This window comes from Galeopterus variegatus, unplaced genomic scaffold (genome assembly GCF_000696425.1).
Source record: "Galeopterus variegatus unplaced genomic scaffold, G_variegatus-3.0.2 Scaffold187, whole genome shotgun sequence".
Classification (NCBI taxonomy): Eukaryota; Metazoa; Chordata; class Mammalia; order Dermoptera; family Cynocephalidae; genus Galeopterus; species Galeopterus variegatus.
Window position 1 is genome coordinate 252,382 of NW_007726298.1, and position 25,772 is coordinate 278,153.

General features: G+C 44.7%; 1 protein-coding gene across 3 annotated transcripts in view; it reads right to left on the reverse strand.

Moving 5' to 3' along the window:
* Positions 1 to 232: 232 nt before the first annotated feature.
* ARHGEF7 (Rho guanine nucleotide exchange factor (GEF) 7) overlaps positions 233 to 25,772 on the reverse strand; it is an 81,171-nt gene continuing 55,631 nt past the window's right edge. The window contains exons 13-21 of one of the 3 annotated variants that reach the window (XM_008564440.1): positions 23,527 to 23,605; positions 23,183 to 23,322; positions 20,343 to 20,567; positions 17,088 to 17,181; positions 15,903 to 15,992; positions 12,771 to 12,947; positions 4,833 to 4,932; positions 3,962 to 4,016; positions 233 to 2,879 (exon numbers count right to left, since the gene is read on the reverse strand). In XM_008564440.1, coding sequence (XP_008562662.1) covers positions 2,757 to 2,879; positions 3,962 to 4,016; positions 4,833 to 4,932; positions 12,771 to 12,947; positions 15,903 to 15,992; positions 17,088 to 17,181; positions 20,343 to 20,567; positions 23,183 to 23,322; positions 23,527 to 23,605 — 1,083 coding nt within the window. In that variant the 3' untranslated portion in view covers positions 233 to 2,756. Of the gene's footprint in view, positions 2,880 to 3,961; positions 4,017 to 4,832; positions 4,933 to 9,936; positions 12,948 to 15,902; positions 15,993 to 17,087; positions 17,182 to 20,342; positions 20,568 to 23,182; positions 23,323 to 23,526; positions 23,606 to 25,772 lie in introns of those variants that run through there. The other 2 variants (XM_008564444.1, XM_008564448.1) reach the window with 2 other exon arrangements.

Here is a 25,772-nt window from a genome sequence, read left to right on the forward strand (position 1 = left end):
CCCTAACAGTGAGACCTGCAACTTCAGTTTCCTCTCCTGCAGCTTTCAGTTCTCTTCTCTAATCTCATTTACCTTCAAATATTCTCAAACTCTAAATTTTAAAGGCAAATGTGATATTTTTCCAGGATCAAAAATTCATATCATACCAGAATCTTAAAATAGAAAGAAACCAAAAGAAAACATAAAATCAATATACATACGGCAAACACATCAAATAAAATAAAATGACATATTTTGTGACTTAAGAAAAATAGTTTAATAATTACAACAATGTAGTATAAACATTGTAGTAGTCAACACCAGGACACTGTCTGTGACACTTAAATGAAGAGTCCCTCCCAGCTGTCAGTGGGTGCCCTGGACACCCCAGAGTGGAGAACTGATTGGCATCGGGGAGGTCCCAGCGCCTCCGCACCTCCACAAGGACAGACATTGCCGAGCACGATGAGTTTCAGGTGCTACCTCCCAGCACGGCCTACAACTGAAAGTGCTTCACATCCACTGGGTAAAAAATGGCTTTATCTCCTCATCAGAAAGGCGAGAGCAGAGGAGCGGCCCTGGGGGACAGCGGCCCCTTTCCACGTTCACATCAAATCCCACCCCTTGGGAGTTATAGACAGTGGGGCAGGTTTAAAAAACAACTGCTCTCAGATACATTTTCTCTGCTCTCTAAAAAGCCCAGGAAGAAAGCAGACCCGCAGAAAGAAAGGCAACGCATGACACGAGGATCTCCACAGTCACCCCACTCATGGGAAGGGATGGTAAAGATGCAAGTGTTCTCATGAAATATTGCACTCTCATCATTAAGGCAGGCTCTGTAAGAGATGCGTCCTGGGTTCCAAGAGGATGGGCTTAAGCTAACTCTGGGCGGAGCAGCTCAGCAACATCGCCTGTCACCAGTGGCGGAGAGAGCAGAGTTGTTCCTGAGTTAAAACCTGCTGACAGCAGCAAACTTCAATACACTCAGATTTAACTGTTCCCCACTGCAATGTCTCATGCATCACCAAAAAAACGACTTGTAAAAATAAGGCTTACCCAGAAAAAAGGCTTGATCTTTTGTTGTCCCAGCATGAAAGAATAAAATGCTGAGCACAGAGCTGGCAACTTTAGTTGAAGATCCCAGTGGGGCAGGAGGTGAAGTGGGGGCCAGGCCCACGCTGGGCAGGAAGGCAGCGGGGCTCCCTTGGGCACCAGAGGGCATGGAAGAGCCATGAGCAGCCAAAAAACTATCGCCAAGGTTGCCCAGCTCGAAGGCATCAAAACACAAAGGATATGGGCGCAGGTGAGGAGCAACGTGACTAACAGATCTCGAATCACAAAGTCCCATGTGATGCCAACAGGTTGTTCTGAGATCTCTGAGTACATGGTGCTGCAATTCTGGGTTTTGAAGATGTAACTCTTGTTCTCTGTAAAAGTTTCTCTCACTTTAGAACTGACCTCTTCGAAGGAGGGAAAAACACAGCAACGTTCCTGTGGTAACCATTACCTATTAACTTATTTACTGCTGAAGCAGAACGAAAACCTGGCCCTGCAGGCTCTGCCTCCTGCCCGGGGCTCAGGCTTCCAGGAGCCGGGTTGGGCCCCAGAGGCCAGCAAAGCCAGGTGAGGCCTGGCTTCCCTGCCCCACCTCCCCTGCATCTGCACACAGTGGGGAAGACGTGCCCAGTTTTAAACTTTCACTACTCAGTTGAACTTAAGACGTGTATTGCTTTGTTCTTGCTGAGAGAGGGGAAGGTTTATTTTCACTGAGCACTGCACAGGGCTGGCTGCACCTGCTGGTGAAGCGCTCTCGGGGCTGACAGGGACACCCCCCATCCGCATCAGCTCCCAGCATTACTGTTCATGTTCCTCAGCTGTAGGGACATATAATAAATAATACATTTTATTTACAGGTTCTAGTTCTCCTCTGGGGGAGGAAGAAACAGTGCACATTGTCGAGTTATTAAACGAGCCTATACAGAAAAGTCTGTGTGATCTCCCAACATACACGCTCAACAGCCACGGGATGCAGACAGCAGACAAGAGCAAGCCCCTGTAGGTGGACACGGCAGTGGTGTCTGGGATGTCTTCGGATTCAGGGCTGAGCCCAGGAAGCCAGCGTGCCACCCTGGGAACTGTCCCATGTCTGTGACTGTAACACTGCTTTAAGAGAGACTTTCCAATGGTATCGAAGTATCTTTGCAGACATAAATAAGGTTAAATTGTCTAGGCAAGCTGCAGTGGGAAGTGCTTTCACAGCGCTGTGGAGACCACGGTGCTCCAGAACAAGGACGTACCTTCCAGAAGCGTCTACAAGAGCGTCTCCCTGTGCCTCTGTTTCCAATGGGTGCGTGAACATGACTGCTAATTCATGTGACCAGAAAGGTTAGTGGAAAGGAAATTCTAGCAGGGGTATTAGCCCAGGCATACAATCATGGATATGCATTCAAAAGGGAGAATTTACAAGAAACATGTATATGTAATATTTATATATTCAGTGGGAAGTCTGAAAAACCAGGACTTTTTGTCAGTCACTGCACTTATTGCAAAATGAGGTAATTGAGATGTTAACAGAGTGGGATTAATGCAGGTCCTCAGTGTCGATACCTCATATTTGGATTGTTCAGTGATGTTGGGTCATTTCTATTCGCATGGTAAACTCCAGCTTTTCCATGCACAGAAAGCAAGACGGCTTTCCGCCCAGAACTGCCCTGTAGTCCTCAATGTCCAGCTTGGTCTCGTAACTGGTCTTTGACAGAAAGAACTAAGGACGTCCCTTACAGATTGGTCTCATCCCATGCAGGATCATTCATGTTCTTTAGAACTTTCCTCACCAGCTTTTCTAGGTCTTTGCGGGCTCTCTGTTCTTCCTCTAAAGATTTCTTCATCTTCTTGTTATCCTGTAAAATAAGCAGACCACAATGTGCTCACTATCTCTGGCACTAAATAGGGCTTCCTTCCCCCACTTGCATATCCTCAAGGAGACCTCTGAGGCCTCACTCAATGATATCCCGTGTGCAACTCCTGCGGGCCATGAGGTCAGAGGGGGTCGGCAGAGCTTCAGGTCTACACAGATGCTGTGGGCTCCTCTGTGCACAGCTGCTCCCGGGAGCCAAGACAAATCACAGATGAAAAACAGTCCTAACAGCTCTTCAGCTCATAGATGAATCTGCATACGGCACACGATAAGAAAATGGCTAAAAACAGCAAAAGCTAACAGTTCTATCCACCCTCCTCTTCTCTTTATAACTATCCTGCAGAGTGAGATGCAGAGAGGCAAGATAACAGTGACTGCATGGGCACAGAAGTGAACGGGTAGGACTGCTCCCGCACAGTGTGAACAGGCACTTCTCGGGGTATGTGGAAAGCACGCACAAACACAGGTGTCCTGCTGCAAGGGGCAGAGCGTGAAAAGGAGAGCATCACACAAGGCAGAGACATGGCTGGCAGCCGCAAGGAGGGGCTGGCATGTGTCCAGATCCACAGGGCGGCCTGCCCCAGCTTCTGCCCAGTCCCTCCCCATCCTAGGCCATGCTGTCCCCACGTTTCTCCTTGGCCTCCAGCTCCTCCCGCCCAAAGCTGGAGGCCACAGCCATCCGTCCATCCGTCCAGATTACACAAGTGCACCAGTGCACAGCACACACCTGGCTAGTCAGCCAGACTGACTGATTTGTGGCCCAGCTTCCGTGCCATGGCAGAGACTACAGAGTTCTAGATATATTAAAGTATTGTCCTGACAGAATTTGAGATGGCGTATGACATCAAAAACAGTAAAGTTAGAGTTTAAACAAGTCACTTTAAAAATTCATTTCCTGGTCCATCACACCTATGGAAGACCAATTGTTTTATCTGCTGAAATTCTGAGAGACATGATTTCCTTTTAGTATTTTTTGGCTTATGGACAATCAGCTTCATTTTTAACAGTGTTTTCCTATTTTTTCCCACTAAAAAAAAAAAGGTTAAAAAACCAATTATGACACACCTGTCTCAACTCTTGGACTTCATCCTTCAATGCGTACACAGTATCAACAAGACTCCTGAAACAGGAAACAGAATAAGCAAGTAAACAGGACAAGACACCAGGAGGACTCGCAGGAGCTCTTATGGGAGATGCTACAAGCCAAGTGCAGTGAGCGGCCACTATGCCCAGCCCTGTAACCCCTAAATCTACAACTTCAAAACAACCAACTTCCATGCATAGGAGCTTAAATCCTAGTCAAGGTTAACTCCAATCTAGGAAGAAATTTATTTATTTTTTCCCATGGATGTGTTTTTTTGTTTGTTTGGTTTTTTTTAATTTAATTTAATTTAATTTAATCAATATACAATGTGGTTGATTATTGTGGACCTTTACAGAAACCTCCCTCCCTCCCTCCCATCAACCTCATATCTGTTCGCTTGTCGTATCAACTTCAAGGAACTGTAACTATTGTGTCTTCTTCCCTCCCCCCACCAGTTTATTTGTGTATTTATTTATTTATTTTTAGCTCCCACAAATAAGTGAGAACATGTGATATTTCTCTTTCTGTTCCTGACTCGTTTCACTTAATATAGTTCTCTCTAGGTCCATCCATGTTGTTGCAAATGGCAGTATTTCATTCTTTTTTATAGCTGAGTAGTATTCCATTGTGTAGATACACCACTCATCTGATGATGGACATTTGGGATGGTTCCAACTCTTAGCTATTGTAAAGAGTGCTGCAATGAACACTGGAGAACAGGTATACCTTCATAAGAACAAATTTAAAAAGTGAAGTTCCTGAAGCCATGCCCCAGCCCTTGGGGAATTTTTCTGACCCACTACCGCACAGGAGAGGCTGCCTGCCTGCTTTAAAATACTGGAAGACACTTACTTTTCTTCCGTCACTGTCTGACCATTACTTCTAGTCTCTTCGACTATAATTTTCTCTTCTTCCGGAAGCAAAACTTGTGGAGCAGATTCTTTGCGTGAACCTAGGGTCATTAAAAAAAAAAGAAAAAGAAAGAAACCTCAGGTGAATACCAGGTAGAACTAAGAAAAATAACTTGACTATATAAGATTATTCAGTTTTTGAATCAGATTATGGATCTTCTAAACCCTAACACTTTCAACAAGTAGTAAGTTACAGGTTCTGAGCATATTGCACCGGTTAACCACATTTTGAGCTTTTATATTACTCCAGGAATTTTAGAAAGACATAAGACCAAGCAGAACATATACACTAAATGTTTATAAATCAAATAACTGGCAATTAAAACATTTTGCTCAACAGCAGCATTTTAAAATAAAGACGAAGATGATCTAATATACTTTATTATTTGGATCTTCTATAAAAAAATTTATTCTACATTCCCTGGAATAGAAATGTTTTTCTAAATGAAAGAAAGTAAACTTTCAAAAGTTTGCGTGGGGCAGCCTCTTAATATATGTTACAAAATATAAACTTGAGAAATTAATTGGGAAATCCAAATATTCATTTTAAAAGGTTAGGAAAGAAGCCAATCTTATTAAATAATGCTTAAACAAAAGATTATTTTCTTAACGATTACACAGCAGAACACATAACATCTATATTTTTGAAAAATTCTATCAGATGCAAATTGGAGAAAGGATATAATCGAAGGCAAAACACAAACACTTGCAAGTGGTATCATTAGAAATCCAACACTCCTTGGACAAAGTGTGCTTAACTGTTTGAAACATGCAAAGGGACTGCAGAAACGGTGGTTCCACTTGCTTGGCTGTTTTTTCTGGTTTGCCCTTTGTCTGTCTCCTACGAGCATCAGACTTCAACAGGGGCAGCACTTGCTTCGCGCCCTTGTCGTCACACGAAAGCACACGTAACAGACGTTCAGAGATGGGACTCTAAAGAGCAGTTCAGCAGCGTTTTACTGTGAGCCAAGGAGCAAGACTGACGACGGCTGTCAGAGCTGCGGGCGCGTGGGCTCATGAAGCCTTCCCCACGTGCGGGGAGTACCTCCGGCACCTCCACGCAGCACGCCGACGGAGAGGAGGCTACTGCCACATGCTGCCCTCTGTGCACCTGCACAACCTGCTCCGTGGGTCTCACAGACAATGGAGGGCACCCACACAAGACCCCTGCGAAACCAGGAGGTCAGGGACTGAACACGTGACACGCCGAGCTCCTGTTACCTTGGGGGTCAGCAGGTAAGATGGAGCTCTAAGCGAGCAATAGAGTACAGCTCCAGGTTACCAGAACAAGCTTCAAGAGAGACATTTTACCCCAATACAGGGAAGGGCCTTTATGTGTAGTGGGAACCATCTCAGTCCTGTGATCAAATGCAGTCCTCAGAATTTTGTCACAAGCTGTAACAAGTTGGTATATCTGAATGTATTTATAAATTTGTCAGATACTATTTCAAAGATGACCCTCCCACTGATGCCATGGTTACTTTGTGCCAACCTCGCGTGGCAGCAGACCCGCCACTGCAGGGAGGCAGAGGGCGTGCCTCCTGCATGTACCCTCCAGAGCACATTCCACCCACCCTTTCCCACAGAGACCTGCATCGCAGGAGTAACTCTTCAGACAGAACCTAACGAACTACAATTGTGACATGGTCCCAGAAAGGAACACATTTTTAAACACATTAGTAGGCTGACGACACCCATGCTCCCCAGAAATCTGTAACAGGGTCCAGAGGACAAGAGCACAAAACGCCCCTGTGCACGGGAGGGCCCTCGCCTGCTCCAGGCGCCTGCGGCTCCGTGGGATCATGGGAGGAGCCCTGGGCTGCGGGCATGCCTTCGTCCAGGCCTTCCCTGGTCAGTGGGGACCGCTGTCGGGACAGGTGGGCCACATGGGAGAATACTGCCTAGGCAGGAAACCAACACATGAAACAAATCATAGAAAGCATGGGACCAGCCAGGCGACGATTCTCCTGCACTTCTGATACGAATGCAAACGGGACCCATGTTTTCATAAGGAAAAGGTAATTCATGTGCCATTTGCCCAAAAAAGCACAAGACGACTTAAACAAAAATTCAGATGTTTATACCACATGTGCAGAAAACAAATGGCTCCACTGCATCCTCCCTGTGAAGAGACAATTGGTACCACTGCTCAACGCAGCCCACCTCCCGGGCCTCCCATGGCTGTCAGTCACCTGCTGTCCTGCTCTGAGCCCAGGTGGCCCCCATGTTAGAGCCAAAGTGTCAAGTGTCACGTTCAATTCGCGATACATTTCTTTAAATGGATTAGCTCATGAAACAAGCTGAAAACAGTTTTTATGTAACTGCACTTTAGGCAGGTTAAACCTTATTTCCTTCTGGTTATTTTTGCCTCTTCTAGCTTCCTAGACAACCTATGTCAATTCTGTTTCTGGCATTATAGTTTTTAAATGACACAGAATCAAAAGGACGTCCACTTTGTAAAGAAGGGGGTCAGACGGGGGTTGGCTGTCATGCAGAGAGCCGGCTGGGCTGTCCCTTTCACAGCCCTCTGTGGTGACTCTCTTCGCTACCTTGGACACATCATTTATCCACTAAGTCTCAATTTCATTACTTGTAAAACAGAATAACAAAACTAAACACCTCTGCAGAGCTGTCCTGAGGATTAACCTAATATTACATTTTATAACTATCTTTTACCAGATGAACTCATAAAAATAAAACCGATTCCATTATGTAACATCATTAATTTGAGGAACTAAAACCTGTAAGAACTGGTATAATGGTTACATACCTATGACACAGGTCTTATTTTTGCAAATATGATGGTACTTCAAAAAGTCCACGGAAAAATAAAATTGAAAGATAAATGAATCCTTCCATGAACTTTCTGAAGTATCCTTGTGCCCTTTAAGCACATGAGAAGGATTTAATGATATACCATAAAAATGTAAGTCTGAGAATATTCAGGAATGTATTAATTGATTCCTGAAACACACTAATGTGAAAAATGCCATTTATGGATCTGATGGTGAGCTAGGAGGCTCATAAATGAAGATTATTTATTAGCTGCATAGAAATCCATGCAACACTAATAATCTGCCTAGTTTCAATATAACATATTTCTTTAAAATGAAAAATTTTATAGACTTTCAACAAAACAATGAAGGAATGTTTAAGAACAAAGTTTTAGAAAGCAGGCGGACTTAACAAGTTGTCTCAGAAATTATTAAAGAACTTTTGGAAGCTTTATAGCACATTTTTCCTGAATTACTTGGGTCGGAAAAACAATTTAAAGGCAGAACTACCAGAGAATGTTCTACTGCTTCATTTAAAGCCACCTAACAAGGGCTCAGACACAGATAAACATATTCATGACACTTCTGGCACAGTCAAGATCTGTGTTTCCCAAACTTTTGTGTTTCTGGGAAAGAGGGGTTCCACAACACATCATTTTGGAAAATGCTACACGCTACAGCCATTACCTGGGGATTCACAAGGCATCTTTAGCACGTTATAGGTTTTGATAAGGTCTGCCAAAACATAATCATTTAATTCAGCATTTCTGAAACTCATTTGAGTGCTGAACTCTTTTTTTTTTTTTCTTCCAACATCGATATTAGCATCTTACAGTTTTCTGGATAACAGTTTGAGAAGTGCTAGACTAGCTTATATTCCTGTCTGTGTCTATACATACAGACGCAAAATTTCTAGTTGGTGGTTATGGTTATTGTTTCCATATGGAGGTGGGAATAAGAAAAACATGAATATAATGGAACAATTTATACTTCATGCCAATCCAATCCTTTTCAATCTTGAGGACCCCAAGAATGTGCCTGCAGATGCCTGGTACCCACCCAACGCCAGCTGAGAAACACAGCCACGAAAGTGCTGCAGAGCCACTATCAGGGGCCCCAGTGCACGTAGCTGGAGACACAGCAGGCACCAGGACCCTCACTCAAAGGTGAGACCCCAAAGCCTGAGGACATGTTTGTGTCAACATGAGCACAAAAGTAAAAACTTTAGAGATGTTTCAGAATCCTGCTCCTCCTGGCCCGCCCCCCAACATTCACAGATCCCCAGAGATCTGTGGACCTTAGTTTAAGAAACACAGATCTGATAAAATATTTCCATCTTTTACACGAGATGACTTGCTCTGGCCAACAAAAGAGTAAGGACCTGTCCCCAGGATTCTGAATCCCAGCTCCCGGCCACCGCCTTGGTTGTGCAAACATGATTCAGGATCTTCTCTGACGACACGCAACTGTGTCAGGAATATAGGTGCTCACTATCAAATCCAGGGCAGCATGTGGGGTGTGTGTGTGCGCACTCAGGTGAGTCTGTCTCCACCAAAAGCTTAACAGCAAGTTAAGTCTGTCAGAGAAGGGAATATGCCTAGCTGGCTGACAATCTAGTACACCTATGGCAAAACTCACATGCCTTCTTAAATTTATGATCTTTCTAAAATCTACATCTTACCAGCCAAAATCAAAGGAACTGTCAGAATGGAGCAAAATATAGTAACACTGAAAAAATCTATTTAATAAAATCTCTCCAGAAGTCATCTAAGCCACTTTATAATTTATGGCTATAGACTTCTATCCTAATTTATTTTTTCTTAGGAAATAGAAACATGGCTTGTCTTTTCACAGAGTTCTTTAGCATTTGTTTATTGTTTGCATCTCGCGCCTGCCACCAGGAAATTCCATTCCTTTCATCTTGCTTCATTTTTCTCAGTCACCTGGATATGCACTTTATAGAACAAAAAACTGACCTCAGTCTAAATAACATCTTTTAAAGTTGTGCTTTTTCCCTCTCATGCACAAAAATGATGTTTCTTTCTGAAGACAAACCTTCCAGTGATGTACAAGGAGTGACCTTGAATTGTCTAGAACACATTTAACCTAAGAAAGCGTGAACTGTCTATCAAGGCAGACAGAAAGTGCTCGCTGCCTGGCCTGCCTGTGTTAAGACTCTATGTGCGAGCAGCAAAGCCAAATCACATTAAACTGCACACTGTTGGCTATTATTCCCACTCCCCCATGTAACAAATATTAAAAGCCACAGGCTAGCAAATGCAAAATTTATTTCAACTGTACATAACAGATTTTTTGTTTTATAAAACAACACTTCATTGCCATATGCAACCACAAACAGTAATACGCACGCTGTACAATACAATGCAACATTCAGATATACATCCAAGCGAGTTTTCAAATGCAGCCACCTACTAAAAATGGCTTTTCCCATTCACAGATAAAGAGCACAATATATAGATTTTTTCAAGATCTTATACCACTATATACACATTACCGTGTTTTGACAATTTTATTCAAAACACAATTAATATAGCTTATTATATACTTGTGGCAAGTGTTAGTTCAATGGGAACACTATTTAGGCCATTTGCGAAAGTTCTGATGATGGCTTGACCCTTCCTTCTAGTTCAGATTCATCCTATCATTATAACACTAACTGTGCACATAGATATCACAGAATTGCGTAAACATAAGGTACTACTATCAGCATGACTCAAGCTCCACAAAGGCAGAAACACTGGCCCTCTGGATGCCATATCACCACTGCCACAGGAGAACTGTCGTTTTGGGCCTGTGGCACTAATACTTCTAACCAGATCCCAAAAGCTGACGGTGACAAACATTCAAAACAAATGCAAACAAAGAAAAAGTCAGGTTATTATTGTGCTGTGATCTCAGCATCAAAAAAATCATCATCAAAATGGCTTTAACTAGTACAGAAAGGAATGATTGTAAATTGTCAAAACTTTGGTGTGTAGAATATCAATGAAAATGTCTCATTAAGACAACCAAATGATCTTTGATATTAAAGAAAAATCCAAGTGCAGCAACTGCATTTCAATGTTGTAATACGTAGCACAGGATAGAGGCAAACAAAGCTTACTAAGGCATGGCAAAGGCATCTCAACCAATGCACTAGTCATTACAGTCTCAAAGCAGACAAAAAGATACTCTACTATTAATATCAGAAGAGATGAATATTCTATGTAATATAAAAACAAAAGTACTTCTAAATCCATTGTATGATATTTTTCAGTAAATATGTAAACTTCATAGTTACCACACTTCCCCCAAAATTCCATTTGCTATTTGGCTGAACACACCCCGACTGTGCTGGAGATTAATACTGAATTCTGACAAATTTTAAAGACTGCACCTTGACATCCTTATTTATACTAACTGATATAGAAATACAAAGTCCCCAGATGACATAAGCAGTCCAGTAGCCACTTGCAAGAGCTGCCCTCACGACTTCTGTGCTGTCACCTTCCCCGTACAGAATGAAGCGGCCCGACTCTCTAGACCATGGGCTGCTGCCAGGAGCTCACTGGCACCTCCAGGCTTGTGAGAGCAGGACCCAGTTCCCAGGATAGGACTGATATTGCACAGAGTTTACTCTGCACAAACAATATCACAACACTGAACACAGGTATGGTGAAGGATGGGGTGGTGGGATAGAGAAATCACGGCCACCTGTAATTACAGCCACCCTGAAGAAAGGAAAAAATGTTATTTCCATTTATATGGCATCTTGTTTTCTGAAGCTGGTTTCAATAAATACTTAAAACACAACCGGTAAGATGCCATTTTAACACCAATAGAGTATGCGTGGGAGAGGACACAATTCTGCCCCTCAAGCAATGACCAGATGCGGACAGATGTGAAGAATGACACATGACATTCAGTTCTTTCTGAAGCAGAAACTAGTCCAAATGAGGCCAGTGAAAATTCCTTACAACAAATCCCAAGAAAGTGGGGAGGCTTTTTAAAAAGTGAGTTACGTGGCAACCTGGGAAGTCATTGGTGGACTCTGACACCCCATTACAACAAAGCATTAGGACTATGTATGGGGTTCACCTGCCTGCTGAGTTGACGTGTCCACGGCTCTTAAGACAGTGTAAGGGTGACGTCAGGGGTGCAGCCAGGCTGGGGCAGAGGCTGGAGCACTTGGTTTTTTAAGTGTACCAAATGCCTCTCTGAACGCAGGCTAGCCCACACTCACAGAGACTGAATGCTTCAGGTTTGGACTTTAAGCCTTTAGCACAGAGGTTTTAGGATAGAGTGGTGCAGCTGGCTAAGTGCCATATAACAGAATCCCTGCGATTCAGACAGTTTGGTGTGACGAGAGCAAATGTCTGAGCTTTGACACTGTACTCTGCCCTCGGAAAGGAGAGCCCCCACCCTCACAGCCAGGCTGCAGCACAGAGAAGAATGCAGAGCCGTGGGGTGAAGACAGACTCTGAAAGCACGTGACACCCACCCTCCGCGGTGCGCACCTGCCATAGTTCTGCATGATGACCAGGATCCGACCGTCAGAACCAGACTCACAGTACTGCTGCTGCACCTTCTTCTTGTCCCCCCTCCAAAACTACTCGATCAATGTGTCACTATACATAAAAAATTTAGGTCTCTCTATATAAGGCCAGAGTCTCCTCCGTGTTGCTGGCACTTATATCACAAACCTGTGTGGTTTCAGTATAAAATATAAAAGTGTTCATACAGCTGTATCCAAAAAGAAATGAAACAGTTGCTACACCGAGAATAAAAAAAACAAACCATTTGGAGCTATAAAACAATGACTATCCATTAAGAGGAGCACCCTCAGGTATAGGCTCATGTGAATACACCATCTCCCTGCAATAGTCAGTCATCGAATGTATACTCGAATTGGCAATTAAGCCTCCACAAAGTACAATGGGAAATATTAGGAACACTCTCAAAAGTTGTTAAAATATCACATAAAAGAGACAAGGAACAGCAAGAAAACATCTAAGAAAAGCAGGCTGCGATACAACACGCGTTTGTTAAGGAAAGCTCAGAGGTGCGTTAGTTCTGGTGAGAGATAGATGAGCAACAGCTCTTACGAGATGCAGAGCCCATCCTGTAACTAGGGGCTGTCCATACACTGTCATAGTCAGAGTCTTCTGAGAGGTCTGAAGGCTCCAAGCGGGAAAGGCTACTGCGACGACCCAAGGAGTCTAGACTTGGTTGGTCATCATCAGCCAGGACGTGATTATGCATCAGGTCAGTGCCTTGCCATGCTAAGACGGGCGGATGGAGCGACAGGCGTGGACAGGCAAAGGTGGGAGGAAGGGAAGGAGAACAGACGGAAGAGCCACAACCAAAAACATGGAACAAAAGCAAAAGGTGATGGGAAGAGAAGGAAAAGAGAAAATATTGTTAAAAAATGGTAACAATGTTTAATTCTCCTTATTTAATGGCTGGGTTTTAATAATCAACTTAGCACAACCCTTAGAATAAACCAGATCCATCATCATTTAAATAATTCTAAAACACAATATTGCTTCCAAATTGCTCCTTTTTAAAGATACTGCTATAAAGCCCTCATTTAAGAAATCTTTTCTAAATTATGCCCAGGTCTAAAGAATGACTGTATACATGCTTGGCGATTAACCAATTCTATTGCACATTCTACTAACAAACATTAAAAAACAGTCTCATTTAGAACATTATTTGTAAAAGGCACCATTTATGTGGCTAATTAAAACTTGTTTCCTATTCAGTAAGTGGATGTATTAAAACACTTTGAAGTATTTTTGACTGACTTCTTCACCTATCTCTCTGCCAACTCTATCAATCACCAGAGGGGGTCTGAACTTACCTGATCAGTCTCTGACCACCATGAGAATTTCGGAGGGAGAAGGGGACTAAAGTGCGTTCACAGCCCTCCCACCACCTGTGCACAGGGCTCGCCAGTGCTCAGGGCATGGGTTCGCAATGTTACCGATCCTGACACAGACCTGCCACTGTCAGGCAGAGACGTGAGCTGATAATGCCACCATGTTAGAGGGAGGACGACAGAAGCAAGTGGTGCAAAACGGCAAGAGAGAGAGAACCCATGAGCGGGGGCAGCTGTGAGTCATGCCTGGCCAGGCAGTGGGTGCGAGAGGCATGCAAGGACGCGAGGGCTGCCTGTTGCCCGAGGCCCCATTGTGATGGTGCACTGCAAACCTCAGCAGCCATGGGCTCTGTCCCTGTTCCTACTCCTGGATCAAAGTGACCCCTGCCTCCAGACCATCGCACGAACTAAATCACGATAGTCTGTGAAGGCCATTCCTGCCTTGAGATAGAATCAGTACCAAAGGTGTCTGGTTTGTGGAGCCTTCTTGTACTTACAAAAGTACACTGAACAGAGCTTAATTTCAGGTAAAATATATTACCCTTCTACAAACTATCTTTACTAAGTATTTAATGTGAAAAGAGCTGCTTTCACTATGATCCCATTTCTAAATGTCACATACAATTATAAGCCTGCAAGATCCCAGAGTGGTTTGCCCATAATGTTAGTGAAAAAATCCACGTACTGTCCAGTGCTCTTCTTGCACAGGAGAAAAGGACACACGACACAGGCAACGCAACCAACAAAGAGCTGCACAGACAACAGGCCGCTCCTTTCCAGCAGCCGGAGGAAGTGAAGCCCCAAGCTCGGCACAGGGAGCAGCCCCTCGTCACTGGAGAGGCATGGCCGGCACCACGGCCCTCGCAGAACTCACGAACCTGACCAGTCCACCTGAGACCACTGGGCTACAATGCTGTTTCGAGTAACTAAAAGCAAGATGACTAATTTAAAAAACCCCTCAAGTTCAAAATCCAAAAATCTGTGGCCACATTTGATAGCCTATAACTTAAAATACAATCACCATCAAACTATGAAATGTAATGCCTTTGATCCCAATGATCGGTATTTACATATTACTGCTTGATTAGACATACACTTGCTCCACACTGTGACAGGTTACCCAGGCCTCTCAGTTTCTCTCCTATTCCACTGACAAGTTTCTACAAATAGGTATTTTCACCAGAGAGTATAAACCAAAAAAAAAGATAGTGCCGACCCTTGGCAAAAAATCTTAAAGTCACAGGCAAGATATGGCGCAGTACTGACAAAATACTAGAAATCACAAAAAAGAAGTTTCTAGACAATTTACAGATTGTACCAGAGATGTAACCCTGCTAGCCTTATCTTCACAACTGCAGCTGTCCTTAACAAAAGCTAAAGCAGCTGAAAAGTCCTTTTCCCACCTTTCCTTTTTTCCCCAGCTTTTCTTTTAAACAGGGCATGATGCTCGCTCAAGCCACCACTCGGCAGGTGATGAAGGTGAAGACGTGGGGAAGGAGGTGTGCCTCGAGGCAAGGTGGAAAGGGACCAGAGCATAATACCTGAGAGAGCCAACTGCTCCTCAAAGTCACATGTAAGTCATCCAGTTCTCAAAAAACCACACGAAAAATACAACCTAAGAAACAACGGCAGAAAGCGCCCCTATGGCGCCTGAGGCACCCCGCTGTGTGCCCCAGCCTCCCGGCCCTCCAGGCTGCAGATGCCAGCAAAAGGCACAGGCCCCTGTCTTCTGAATGAGCGACATGTGCCACTACACCCACTGCTACCACACTGCACCACACTCTCCACTGCTGGGGGGACTGAAAGGAAAGCTAACTTTTTACTGTCCACACAACAGAGCAGAATGCTTTCATTTAAGATACTATACATAAGACACAGGTAAATTCCATCATACTGAAATCTACCAAAAAAAAGGCTTTTGAAGTGTTGCTCTAGAGATTCATATTTGTGGACAATTCTGAGAAGATTAAAAAAAAAACAAAAAATACCCCAATATTACACAATAATTTAAATAGCTGAAATAACTAAACTGATCTTCCACTGCCTTCCAAGTACATCTTCTCTAGGCAAAAGAAGCTTTATAAGTTCAGCTAGTACCTTAAACTTAAATGTTTCCCAGCAGAATGTCATCTAGAAAATCAGACAGTTATCTGCCGATAGCCCAGGTCCTGGTCAAGTGATTCAAGGACATGGGGCTCATGCGGCTGCACCACCTGCTGTGCTGCTCAAACCTCACACACTAGGAACAGCTCAGGCCAATGAGCTGTGCAACGGGCCCACCCAAGCAGCTCCGTTTGGATTGCGATTTGAAACAGAATGAACCCCGCAATTCCCATTATGTCACTGTGAAACTTACTCGAATTCAGCGTTTGCCGAGTTTTGGCGCTTGTGCAGTAAGCTTCAATGACTTTCAGAATTTGAGCATCTTCTTCCAACGCAGCCGTGCCTGTCAAGGGATGAACACACTTCACAATCTAACTAAAAATCGCTAGTACAGTTAACCAGATAGAAGGCAAAGTCATCGACTCCACTAAAAATGACGATGAAGATCACCCCTCCTTTACTTTGTCAGATAACTATTTTCTAAATATTTATAAAACAGTTATTTTCAAAGTGGTTTTTAGTTTTTAAGTTTTTTTTATCTGCAACATATCTGGCAAAGGACTGATATTCTAACTTTATAAAGGTTGTCTTATTAATTCATAAGAAACACAGTACCTCCACCTTCAAACTAAAAAAGGGTGAGAGACAGGAACAAACAGTGCACAAAAGAAGACACAGTAAGAAAAGATGTTCAACCTCACGAAGAAAAGAAATGAAAATCACAACAATGTTCCCATGTGTTCACACACCAGCCTGACAAAAACAAAAGACCGGCAGCTCTCGATGCTGGCGTGGACAGAGAGGGACAGAGAAGAGAACACTTCACTTGGCTGGTGGGAGCGGAAACAGCCACACCTCTCTGGAAAGGCCACTGACCATATTTATTGAAGGCCCTTAAAAGGAACATTCCCTCTGATCCATGAATCCCTACTTGGAATTTAAGAAAGTTATAAAGCCCAATCTAGAGCTCTTCATTAAACTGAAGATTATCTAGACACTGACCACCTACCCTCAGAGATCACAGGTACCGAATGAAAACAGAATCTTCCAGAATAATAACATCCAACAGCATCAGCACCAGGCACAGCACCTCACAATCAACTAGTGTTGAGTACGTATTACACATACTGTCACATGATCCTATGGCCGAACTATTTTCTATGTTTTCCTATTTCTATATTTTCTAAGACATTACTTGGATATATATATTTACCCATTCTAACAAAAAATGTGGCAAGAAAAGAAGGATAAGACATTTATAGCTATACAATAATTATCCCTCAATGTCGCTTAAGAGAGTAAAATATATACAAGACAAACCAAATATTCACTACTAGAAGACAAATTGCAGAAAGCCAGCACCCGTTGCTCCTGCTGCGCACGCTGTGGTCGTGGCTACATGCCGTGCTCCCACCCACAGGCACCCACGGGCACTCACTTTTCCTCAATGCGAACTCTTCATCTGAAGGCTTCCTTTCAGGTTTGCGCTTAGGGAGTAGCTTTTTCATGGTCTTGGGACTCTTACTGAGATCCTAGTGAAGTAAAAAGGAAAAACGATGTTGATATACTCCAAAGTCAATCATTCTTACTGGCATATTAGAAAAAGTGTCAAGGTGAGAAGTATTAAACCACGATAGCCATTGTTAAGAGCTTCCAACTTCTCTCATGCTTTGATTTTTTCTTTGCTAGCTGCTGAACATTAAAATTAACAGGGCACTTTCAGTATTAGTCACTGGCTGACATTTCTCCTTGACTTTGATAAAAGCCCTCGTGGTCCGTGGATTCGCTATTTCTGTGACTGTGCACAGCAGAGGTGCTGCGGTGAGTGGCGAGCAGGCTGGGAGCATCTGCGGAGGAGGGAAAGGACAAACGGCCAGAGCACAGGACATCCACGCACACTCTGGAGGGAGAGCACAGGACGGGGCTGCTGCTGATTCGGAACAGACCCACCTGGTGAGCTGACTAGGAGGACACGGGCCTGCTTAAAAGAAAGGGAAGTGAAAAACAATTCCTTTAAGAAAAGGTTTTGAAGCCTCAAGGGAGAAGCAAGGGCACGAGCTTCAGGAGCAGAGGCTGCCCACAGCCAGCAGACCCCAGTGCAGGTCTGTGCGACAACACGTCCTCTCCAGAAAGTGCAGGAGACAAAGGCGAAAACTGAGCGAGCAAGACACAGTCTATGGGGCAGGTGAGGCTTTGAATGTCAAGCACGTATGAAACACTGGTATCAAAAAAGGATAACCCCCGCGTCACTTCAGTATATAAGCCATTCATGAATCCCAAAATGAGGACCTCACACCCAGAAGGTGAGACGTACTCAGGCTGAAGCAGAGCCAAAGCTCAGAGGAAACAAGCCTTGATTTTTAAAGTTCTCTCTTAAAAATCTGATCTGTAAAAATAAAAATTTAAAAAGCTCTTAGAAACGCAGCAGAAATTAGTTCCAGAAGAAACACATACACAGTGTGCTCTCCAGCTTCCCCAGTTGACAGTGAACAGAGGTGCAGGGGCTGCTCAGGGTGCCCAGCCAGCACGCACTGGGGTGAGAGCAGCTCCCCACACCCTGCACGACCCCTTCTCACCGGCCCTGCTGAGGTGCTCAGTAACATCGGGGAGTCCAGCAGAGCAAGCACAGCCAATTAATCTATATGAAAACGTTAATGTTCACTCAAAACCTCCTCCTTCCCCTTTCCACTGCTTTGCCTAACAGTTTTCCCCAATTTTCTTCCCTGGTAGTTAAATCTCCACCAGTTCTCACCAGCCTTATCTAACTTTATCTTTGGACTAAACACTACACAGTAAAAACACCAACATCCTTCAGGCCCATGATAAAAAAAAAATAAAAATTCTGACTTGAGCATATGACCACTAGAAAGATATCTGCCATGGAAACAACCCAAAAAAGGGCTGATTATAATTTCTTACATGGTACTTTTCTACGGCTCTTAAAATTCCAAGGCCTGCCAGTAACGATGGAGAGAGGGCCTGCCCCAGCTCATGGCAAACGCAGCCCTCGACTGGACATGGAGGCTCACCAGCAGACCCCCGCTCACACACTCACTCTTGCCCACACACACGCTCATGCTCACACACACAGCTGCATCCATTCCCATGCACGCCACTCGCACCACACTCCTGCTCACACACACGCTCACACGCACACAGCCGCATCCACTCCCACACACTCCTGCTCGCACACATGCTCACACGCACACCCGCATCCATTCCCACGCACGCCACTCGCACCACACTCCTGCTCACACACACGCTCACACGCACACAGCCGCATCCACTCCCACACACTCCTGCTCGCACACATGCTCACACGCACACCCGCATCCATTCCCACGCACGCCACTCGCACCACACTCCTGCTCACACACACGCTCACACGCACACAGCCGCATCCACTCCCACACACTCCTGCTCGCACACATGCTCACACGCACACCCGCATCCATTCCCACGCACGCCACTCGCACCACACTCCTGCTCACACACACGCTCACACGCACACCCACATCCACTCCCACGCACGCCGCTCACACCACACTCCTGCTCGCACACATGCTCACACGCACACAGCCGCATCCACTCCCACACACTCCTGCTCACACACATGCTCACACGCACACCCGCATCCATTCCCACGCACACCGCTCACACCACACTCCTGCTCGCACACACGCTCACACGCACACAGCCGCATCCACTCCCACACACTCCTGCTCGCACGCTCCTGCTCACACGCACACCCACATCCATTCCCACGCACGCCGCTCACACCACACTCCTGCTCACACACACGTTCACACGCACAGCCGCATCCACTCCCACACACTCCTGCTCGCACACATGCTCACACGCACACCCACATCCATTCCCACGCATGCCGCTCACACCACACTCCTGCTCACACACGTTCACACGCACACACCCACATCCATTCCCACACACTCCTGTTCACACCACACTCACACGAACCACACTCATCATTTCAATTATCAGCATCCTAAAGTGAAAATATTCCTCAGAATACACCTCCCAAGACACTTCCTTTCCTCATCAAAGTAGGTTTAGGTAGAAATGTATGAAACTATAAATATTTATGGAAAAAGACTGTATTTTAAGTGCACCTAGCGTATACAAAAGTACAGGATTGGAATGGAGAAGAACCAAGAAGAATATCTTACACATGAAAGGGGAGCTGCCTTAAATAACTTTTCTCACTTTTATTTATAAGTGTTCTCTTCACCTCCAATAGCTCCTGGTGACAAAATGTAGGGCTCCTGGACAGCACCGCATACGTAAAGAGTGGGTCAGAAGGCACAGCAGCGCAGCGTGCAAAACAAAGCAAATCCCTCACGGAGCGCACGTGCAAAAGCGTCCTGGGCTGCACAGGTCTGGCCCTGGCCCCTCGGGGGCCGCTGCAGGCCCTGCCCTTGCAGGGTTTGCCGCAGGCTCCCCAAGCCCCTGAAGCAGCAGGAGTGAAGACGAGAGGACGAAGGCAGGCCCTTCTCCACAGTTCTGAAGAAGCTAATCTGTATCTCGTATGTCACAGACAGAAATGTACGATTTTCATTTGTGAATTCGTTGAAATGGAAAAAACTGGGGTGAAGTACAGAACAACAAATCTAACTCCCCTGACCTGAAGGCATGTCACTGCTGTGTGGCGGTGTGAGGGGCCGTGGGACCTCACCTCCTTGTAGCAGAGAGCAGCGGATGGCCGGAGGGGAGGTGCAGGCCGCAGGCAGCTCAGGCTCCAGGGCTTGGGGGTTTTCGGAGGCTCCAAGGGTCCCCAGTTGATGGTGGTGTGCGGGGTGCCATGGTGGGAGGGATGGGGGAGCGTGTGGTAGGCGGGCGCCAGCGGCACGGGCTTGCTGTCGGCGTGCTTGCTGGATGGCGTGATCGGGTGGGAGGGGAGCTGCCAGGGCAGAGGGGGGAGAAGAGCAAACACAGAACTAAGACCCCAAGGCTCCCACTGTGAGAGGAACCTGGATCACACATAGTTCATTTCGTTCTTAAAAAACACTCCCAGCGAAACAAGCCCCAGGTTATTGTTTCCATCCCACCTCTGAGCAAACGTGTCTTGTGCACCCCTGGGCTGGGTGTGGGGCTCCCACACCATCTGCTCAGGCCAGGGCCGTGCTACAGTCAGAAGGGAGAGCTCCACACTGGGGGCTCCAAACCCAGACACTCCAGCCACATTTACTTGCCTGGAGTAAAGTTTGGGAAAAGGTACTTCATTTAGTATAAGTATCAAAATTTTATAAAATAGGGGTGGGCAAAACTAGGGCCTGACTCCTGCTTTTGTTTTTAAAAAAGAAAAGACAGACAAGAAAGAAAAGCAAGGAAAGGAAAAGAAAAAGGAAAACTTGTTTTCCTGGCACACAACAAGACCGTCCTTGTCCCTGGCTGCTATTTGTGACAAAGGCAAAATACAGCTGCAACGGAGACCTGTAAGCTGAAAATATTACTACCTGGACCTTTATAGAAAACCACCAATCCCTGCTATTAAACAAGTTATTTTCTTGGAAAACTCAGCTCTAACTAAAACAATGTTTGTCGAAATCTAATTTCTCAGAGGAGCATATTATTAATGAGGTTTACATTCCTGAAAAACCCAAAAACATCCCATCGCACTGACAGTTAAATGAGAAAACATTAAATAAAATAAGAACACTCAAACTCAGCCAACGCCCTCAAATTAAGCAATAACAGTGGGGAGGGCATACTTGATGGGAGAACGAGTTGAGTGATTCTGTGAACTGGAAGCCGGAGTGAGGCCGTCATCCTAAAGATGGGAACACTGTCTGAAACTCAGCTGGGAGACAGGGAATGCCCACACGAGCTGACGCCCTGGCGTGCGAGAGCAGAAGTGATAAACCTCCTGCAGTAACTACATGCTAACTGTGGGGGAGTGGTGAGACTCACACTACGCAACCACTATAATTTTTTTCAAACTAAATAACTTACAGATAGATAAAATTACATAAAGCATCTCTTTTAGCATTAATGTCACAGTAAGTAATGCCTGGCTTTGTTTCCCCTCACTTGAAAAAGTCAAAAGAGGTATGCTTTATGCTAAAATTAGAATGTGATTCAAGATGCGGGGAAAACACATGCTCCCATAAAACAGACTCCCTAGGAGAAGGCCGGAGAGCATTTCAAATGTGAGGCACGGTGCCGTCACACGGAGGGGCTCCATCACTCCCCGCTAAAGGGACCCTTCCCAGCCGCCAGTGATGTGAAAACAAACACTGCAATGCCAGGCCCAGGCACAGGGAACAGCTGGCCTGTTGTAAAAGTGAACGGAGCCTAGTCTCACGCTGTGAAAGGAAGCGTGGATGGAAAGCACTTCCACTGCTCTTTACAAGCCACTGCTCTTCACAGACACACTTGCACACACGAGGGGACGTTAGCAAGTTCAGGGAAAAACGCAAGTAAAAGATAATACAAATCCTCCCAACTTTTTGAAGACCCCTGGGATCAATTTAGTTCCATGAAAGCTAAGTGTCTTCAGTATTTTGAGAAGTTTGGGGAAGTCATAAATGGCAGAACTATTCAAAATGAAATGTTAGCTAAAGCAAATGGGTAGTTTTAACCTCCAAATTGTTGAGAGAAATAGAGTAAGACCATGAAACTTTGGTCAAAATGTTATACTATCATGACCCTTCTTGACATAAAACTTTTAATATGAAGAATAACAAATGGAAGAATGAACTACATGGTAGAAAATGTCCTAATAATTAATGTGGTTCAAATAATTAACCTTAATGTGAAGGCTAATGAATGGAGAAACAAACTACACGGCAGACACTATCCTAATAATCTAATAAGGACATGAGAAAAATCTACAAACTAAAAACGCCTGTGTTATGATTCATTCTTTAAAAGGTTTGGCCCAGTTTTTCAATATTATTTGATAAAGATGATGAATATTAAAATAATTCAATACCAATTACCAGTAGAGAGGTTTAAATACTGAAACTTTGGTGTTGATCTATTTTGAAACACTGTAAGTCTCTAAAATAATCAAAGAGCTGTTGAACTTTCTAAGTGAAATATAAATGGAATTTCTTAAAATCAAAATAATAAGTCAAAAATTACGTTTCAATGCTTTCAACATGAACCTCACCCTTTTCATCATCATAATCACTTATTTTTGTTGTTCTTTTAAATGAAACATAATAAATATAAGTAAAATTCTCAGAAAAATCACTTATGGACTGGTGGCTCCTGGGGGGTTAGCAGGAAACTCCCCTGGGCCACTCCAAGCAGAGGCAGCTTCCCACCTGCATGCCACTGAACTGTGTGAGCACCCACAATTTAGGGCTGCTTCACAAGAACGATCACCGTGACACAATTCACCACAGATGGAGAGGATCGAATCTTTGCAAAGAAGTACAAAGCAAGTATTCTACACTCGTGGTCCAAATACTGATTGTGCTTAAAGCAAGTGATCCCTGGCTGATGGCTCCAGCACAGACTGCCACTGTCTGGAGGTGGGAAGAGGAGGAGGAGCATGTGAGTCCTTACGGTGTGAGATGGCACAGAATGAGGCTTCATGGGGGGGTTTCCCACAGGGGTGACTTTTGTTTGCTTCTGAAGACGATCCACCCATTCATGCAGATCATGCTGGTTGCTGCACGACACAAATATTCGCTCGATCATGCTCCCTGAAAGAGACAAGAAAAGAATGGGCTGAAGGGAAACACCAGGAAAAAGCACACACAGGGCACACGCACACACCCAGAGCAGAACTGAACAGCGCTTAACCACCACCCTCCGAAATGTGCAAGCAGGAATCTGCACACGAATGGCCAGCTGCCTCCCACTGCATCGCGGTGACGGATGGCATTCACACAGTTAGTGCCTGTCACCTGATATCTCAAAAGCATTTCTATGATTTTCACTGTCCTCAAGCTTTGTGATTGTCATTCCTGTCGTTGGTAGCTTTCCCTAAAAAAGAACCCCCCCCACAAAAAAAATAAAATTAATAATTTTCTAACAAAGAAGATACCATTATTAAAGTAAATATTTAATGATTTTAGGAATGGCAGAGGAATTGTTTTTGCGAATCAAAAAAAATTCTTGTTTGTAGCAGATGCATATATAATATAAAAACCTGTCTCTAATAAGAAATCATGATACTATAATCAAGAAATTAAAGTGATAAAAAGGTACAGAGTACAAAACAAGAACAAAAATTTCATCTGATGAGTTACTCTAAACATAAATACCAGGACAATAATATTACACATTGTGATGGAAACACTACAGCATACAACAGCTATTTCAATTGGCAAGTTCATAAAAAGGAAGCACCTATTTGCCTCATAGAGAAATGCAGAGAAAGCTTCAAGCCTGAAGGCAAAGTAAGGGTGGGAAACTGAGGCAAGAAGAGAGATTGTGTAACAGTTATTGTGTAGTTAACAGAAAATAAGCAGTTGTGCTAAATGCTGCCCACCATGAAGAAAACGGTGAGCAAACCTGTCCTCTGAAAACGGAAGGAATCAGTAACTGTGCAGCAAATGTCAATGGAGAGATACCAGAACAGGGATGCAAACTGGCCATTATATACAAAGCAGAACTAAACACAAAATAACTTGGTCCAGGTCATATAAACCAGGGCACATGGTGGCAAATCCAGTCCTCAGGAAAGTCCATCAGTGTTTGGGGCTGAGCTGCTTGAGGAATGACTAGTCAGCCAAGGAGCTGGACTCTGTCTCTGCATCTCCAAAAACAATGTTTGTCAACAAGGTGCACGGAATTCTATCCCCCACTGAGGACATCTGGCAAAGTCGGAACCTGGCGGGTGTCCCTAAAATCCAGCAGGTACAGGCCAGAGAGGCTGCCAACACCCTACAGGACAGCTTCCCTCCCCTCCGGACCAGAGCGAAGACTATCCAGTCCAAAATGTCAGCAGTGCTGAGGCTGAGGAACCCCGTCCTAAAGTACGATAGGTAGAACAGTAGACTGCTTGATACTTCAGTGCCCAAGTATATTTGAAAAATGCTACTACATACTGCATACTCCTTTCGAAGACTCACGATGCACATAAGTATTTTAAAAGCTTGGAGAAGTCCTGCAGAAAATAAAACTGCGTAACTCTGTCTAACCTGGCATATCCTAACACCAGCACACAGGACGTTATTATTGTTGTTGGGTTTAACATTTTCTAACATCCCTCAACGCCAGTGTGTTCTAAGAGTAGAGATGGACACTGATGATGCACATACCATGGGTGGTGTCAGTGGACTTAGAGAAAGAAACCCCAAGAAACTGGGCCCAGAGTGAGAACAGGATCCTGTGAGCGGGATGAGGTCCGCAGTGGCAAGCCAAGACAGCATCAGGGCACATCCCATGTGAGCACCAGCCTCACAGGCAGGGACCTAAGCCCACTCCAATTGCAAGCTCTTCTCCCTTAAGAGAGCAGGGACTCATCTCCAGCCAACAAAATAAGATATGGGGGTTATAAAATACAAAGCCAGATAGTGCTGATGGGAATGAACTCAGATTTAGGTTTATCAGGGTCATTTAACAAAAGCGTAGCTGCCAGTTTGGGGGGAACCCATAGTAGGTACTATATCTCAGCCACAGACCACCTCTCCTCAGCACTGGCTTCACAAATTAAGACATTACTTTTCTGAGTTTGTCCGTCTATGGTTATGCGCTGCTGCATCTACAACAGTGGCTAGGCCACAGGCTAACCACGCAGCCTAGGTGTGCAGTGGGCCCTACCATCTAGGCCTGTGCAAGTGCACGACAATGAAATCACTTAACAACGTGTTTCTCAGAACACATCCTCGCCGTTAAGCAACACACGACTGCATACGCTTCACCCATGGTAAAGTGCTCTTCCGGGGTAACTGTGGGATGACACATCCTCTTTGGGTGGCCGATAAAGGCTTCTGTGCAGGTACAGTCAAGCTGAGTCAACTTTTGACTGAATATTCTCTAACATTCTTGCTGGGAACAACAAAAAGTAACACTCACTCTACAGGAAAGCAGCTCAGAGAGGACAAAGTGGCGTCGGCTGCCGCAGCAGGCTCTCACAACTGACCAGCCCTCAAAACTGAGGGGAAGGGCATTAGATTCTGTAACTTCCCAGAAACAAAAATAATGA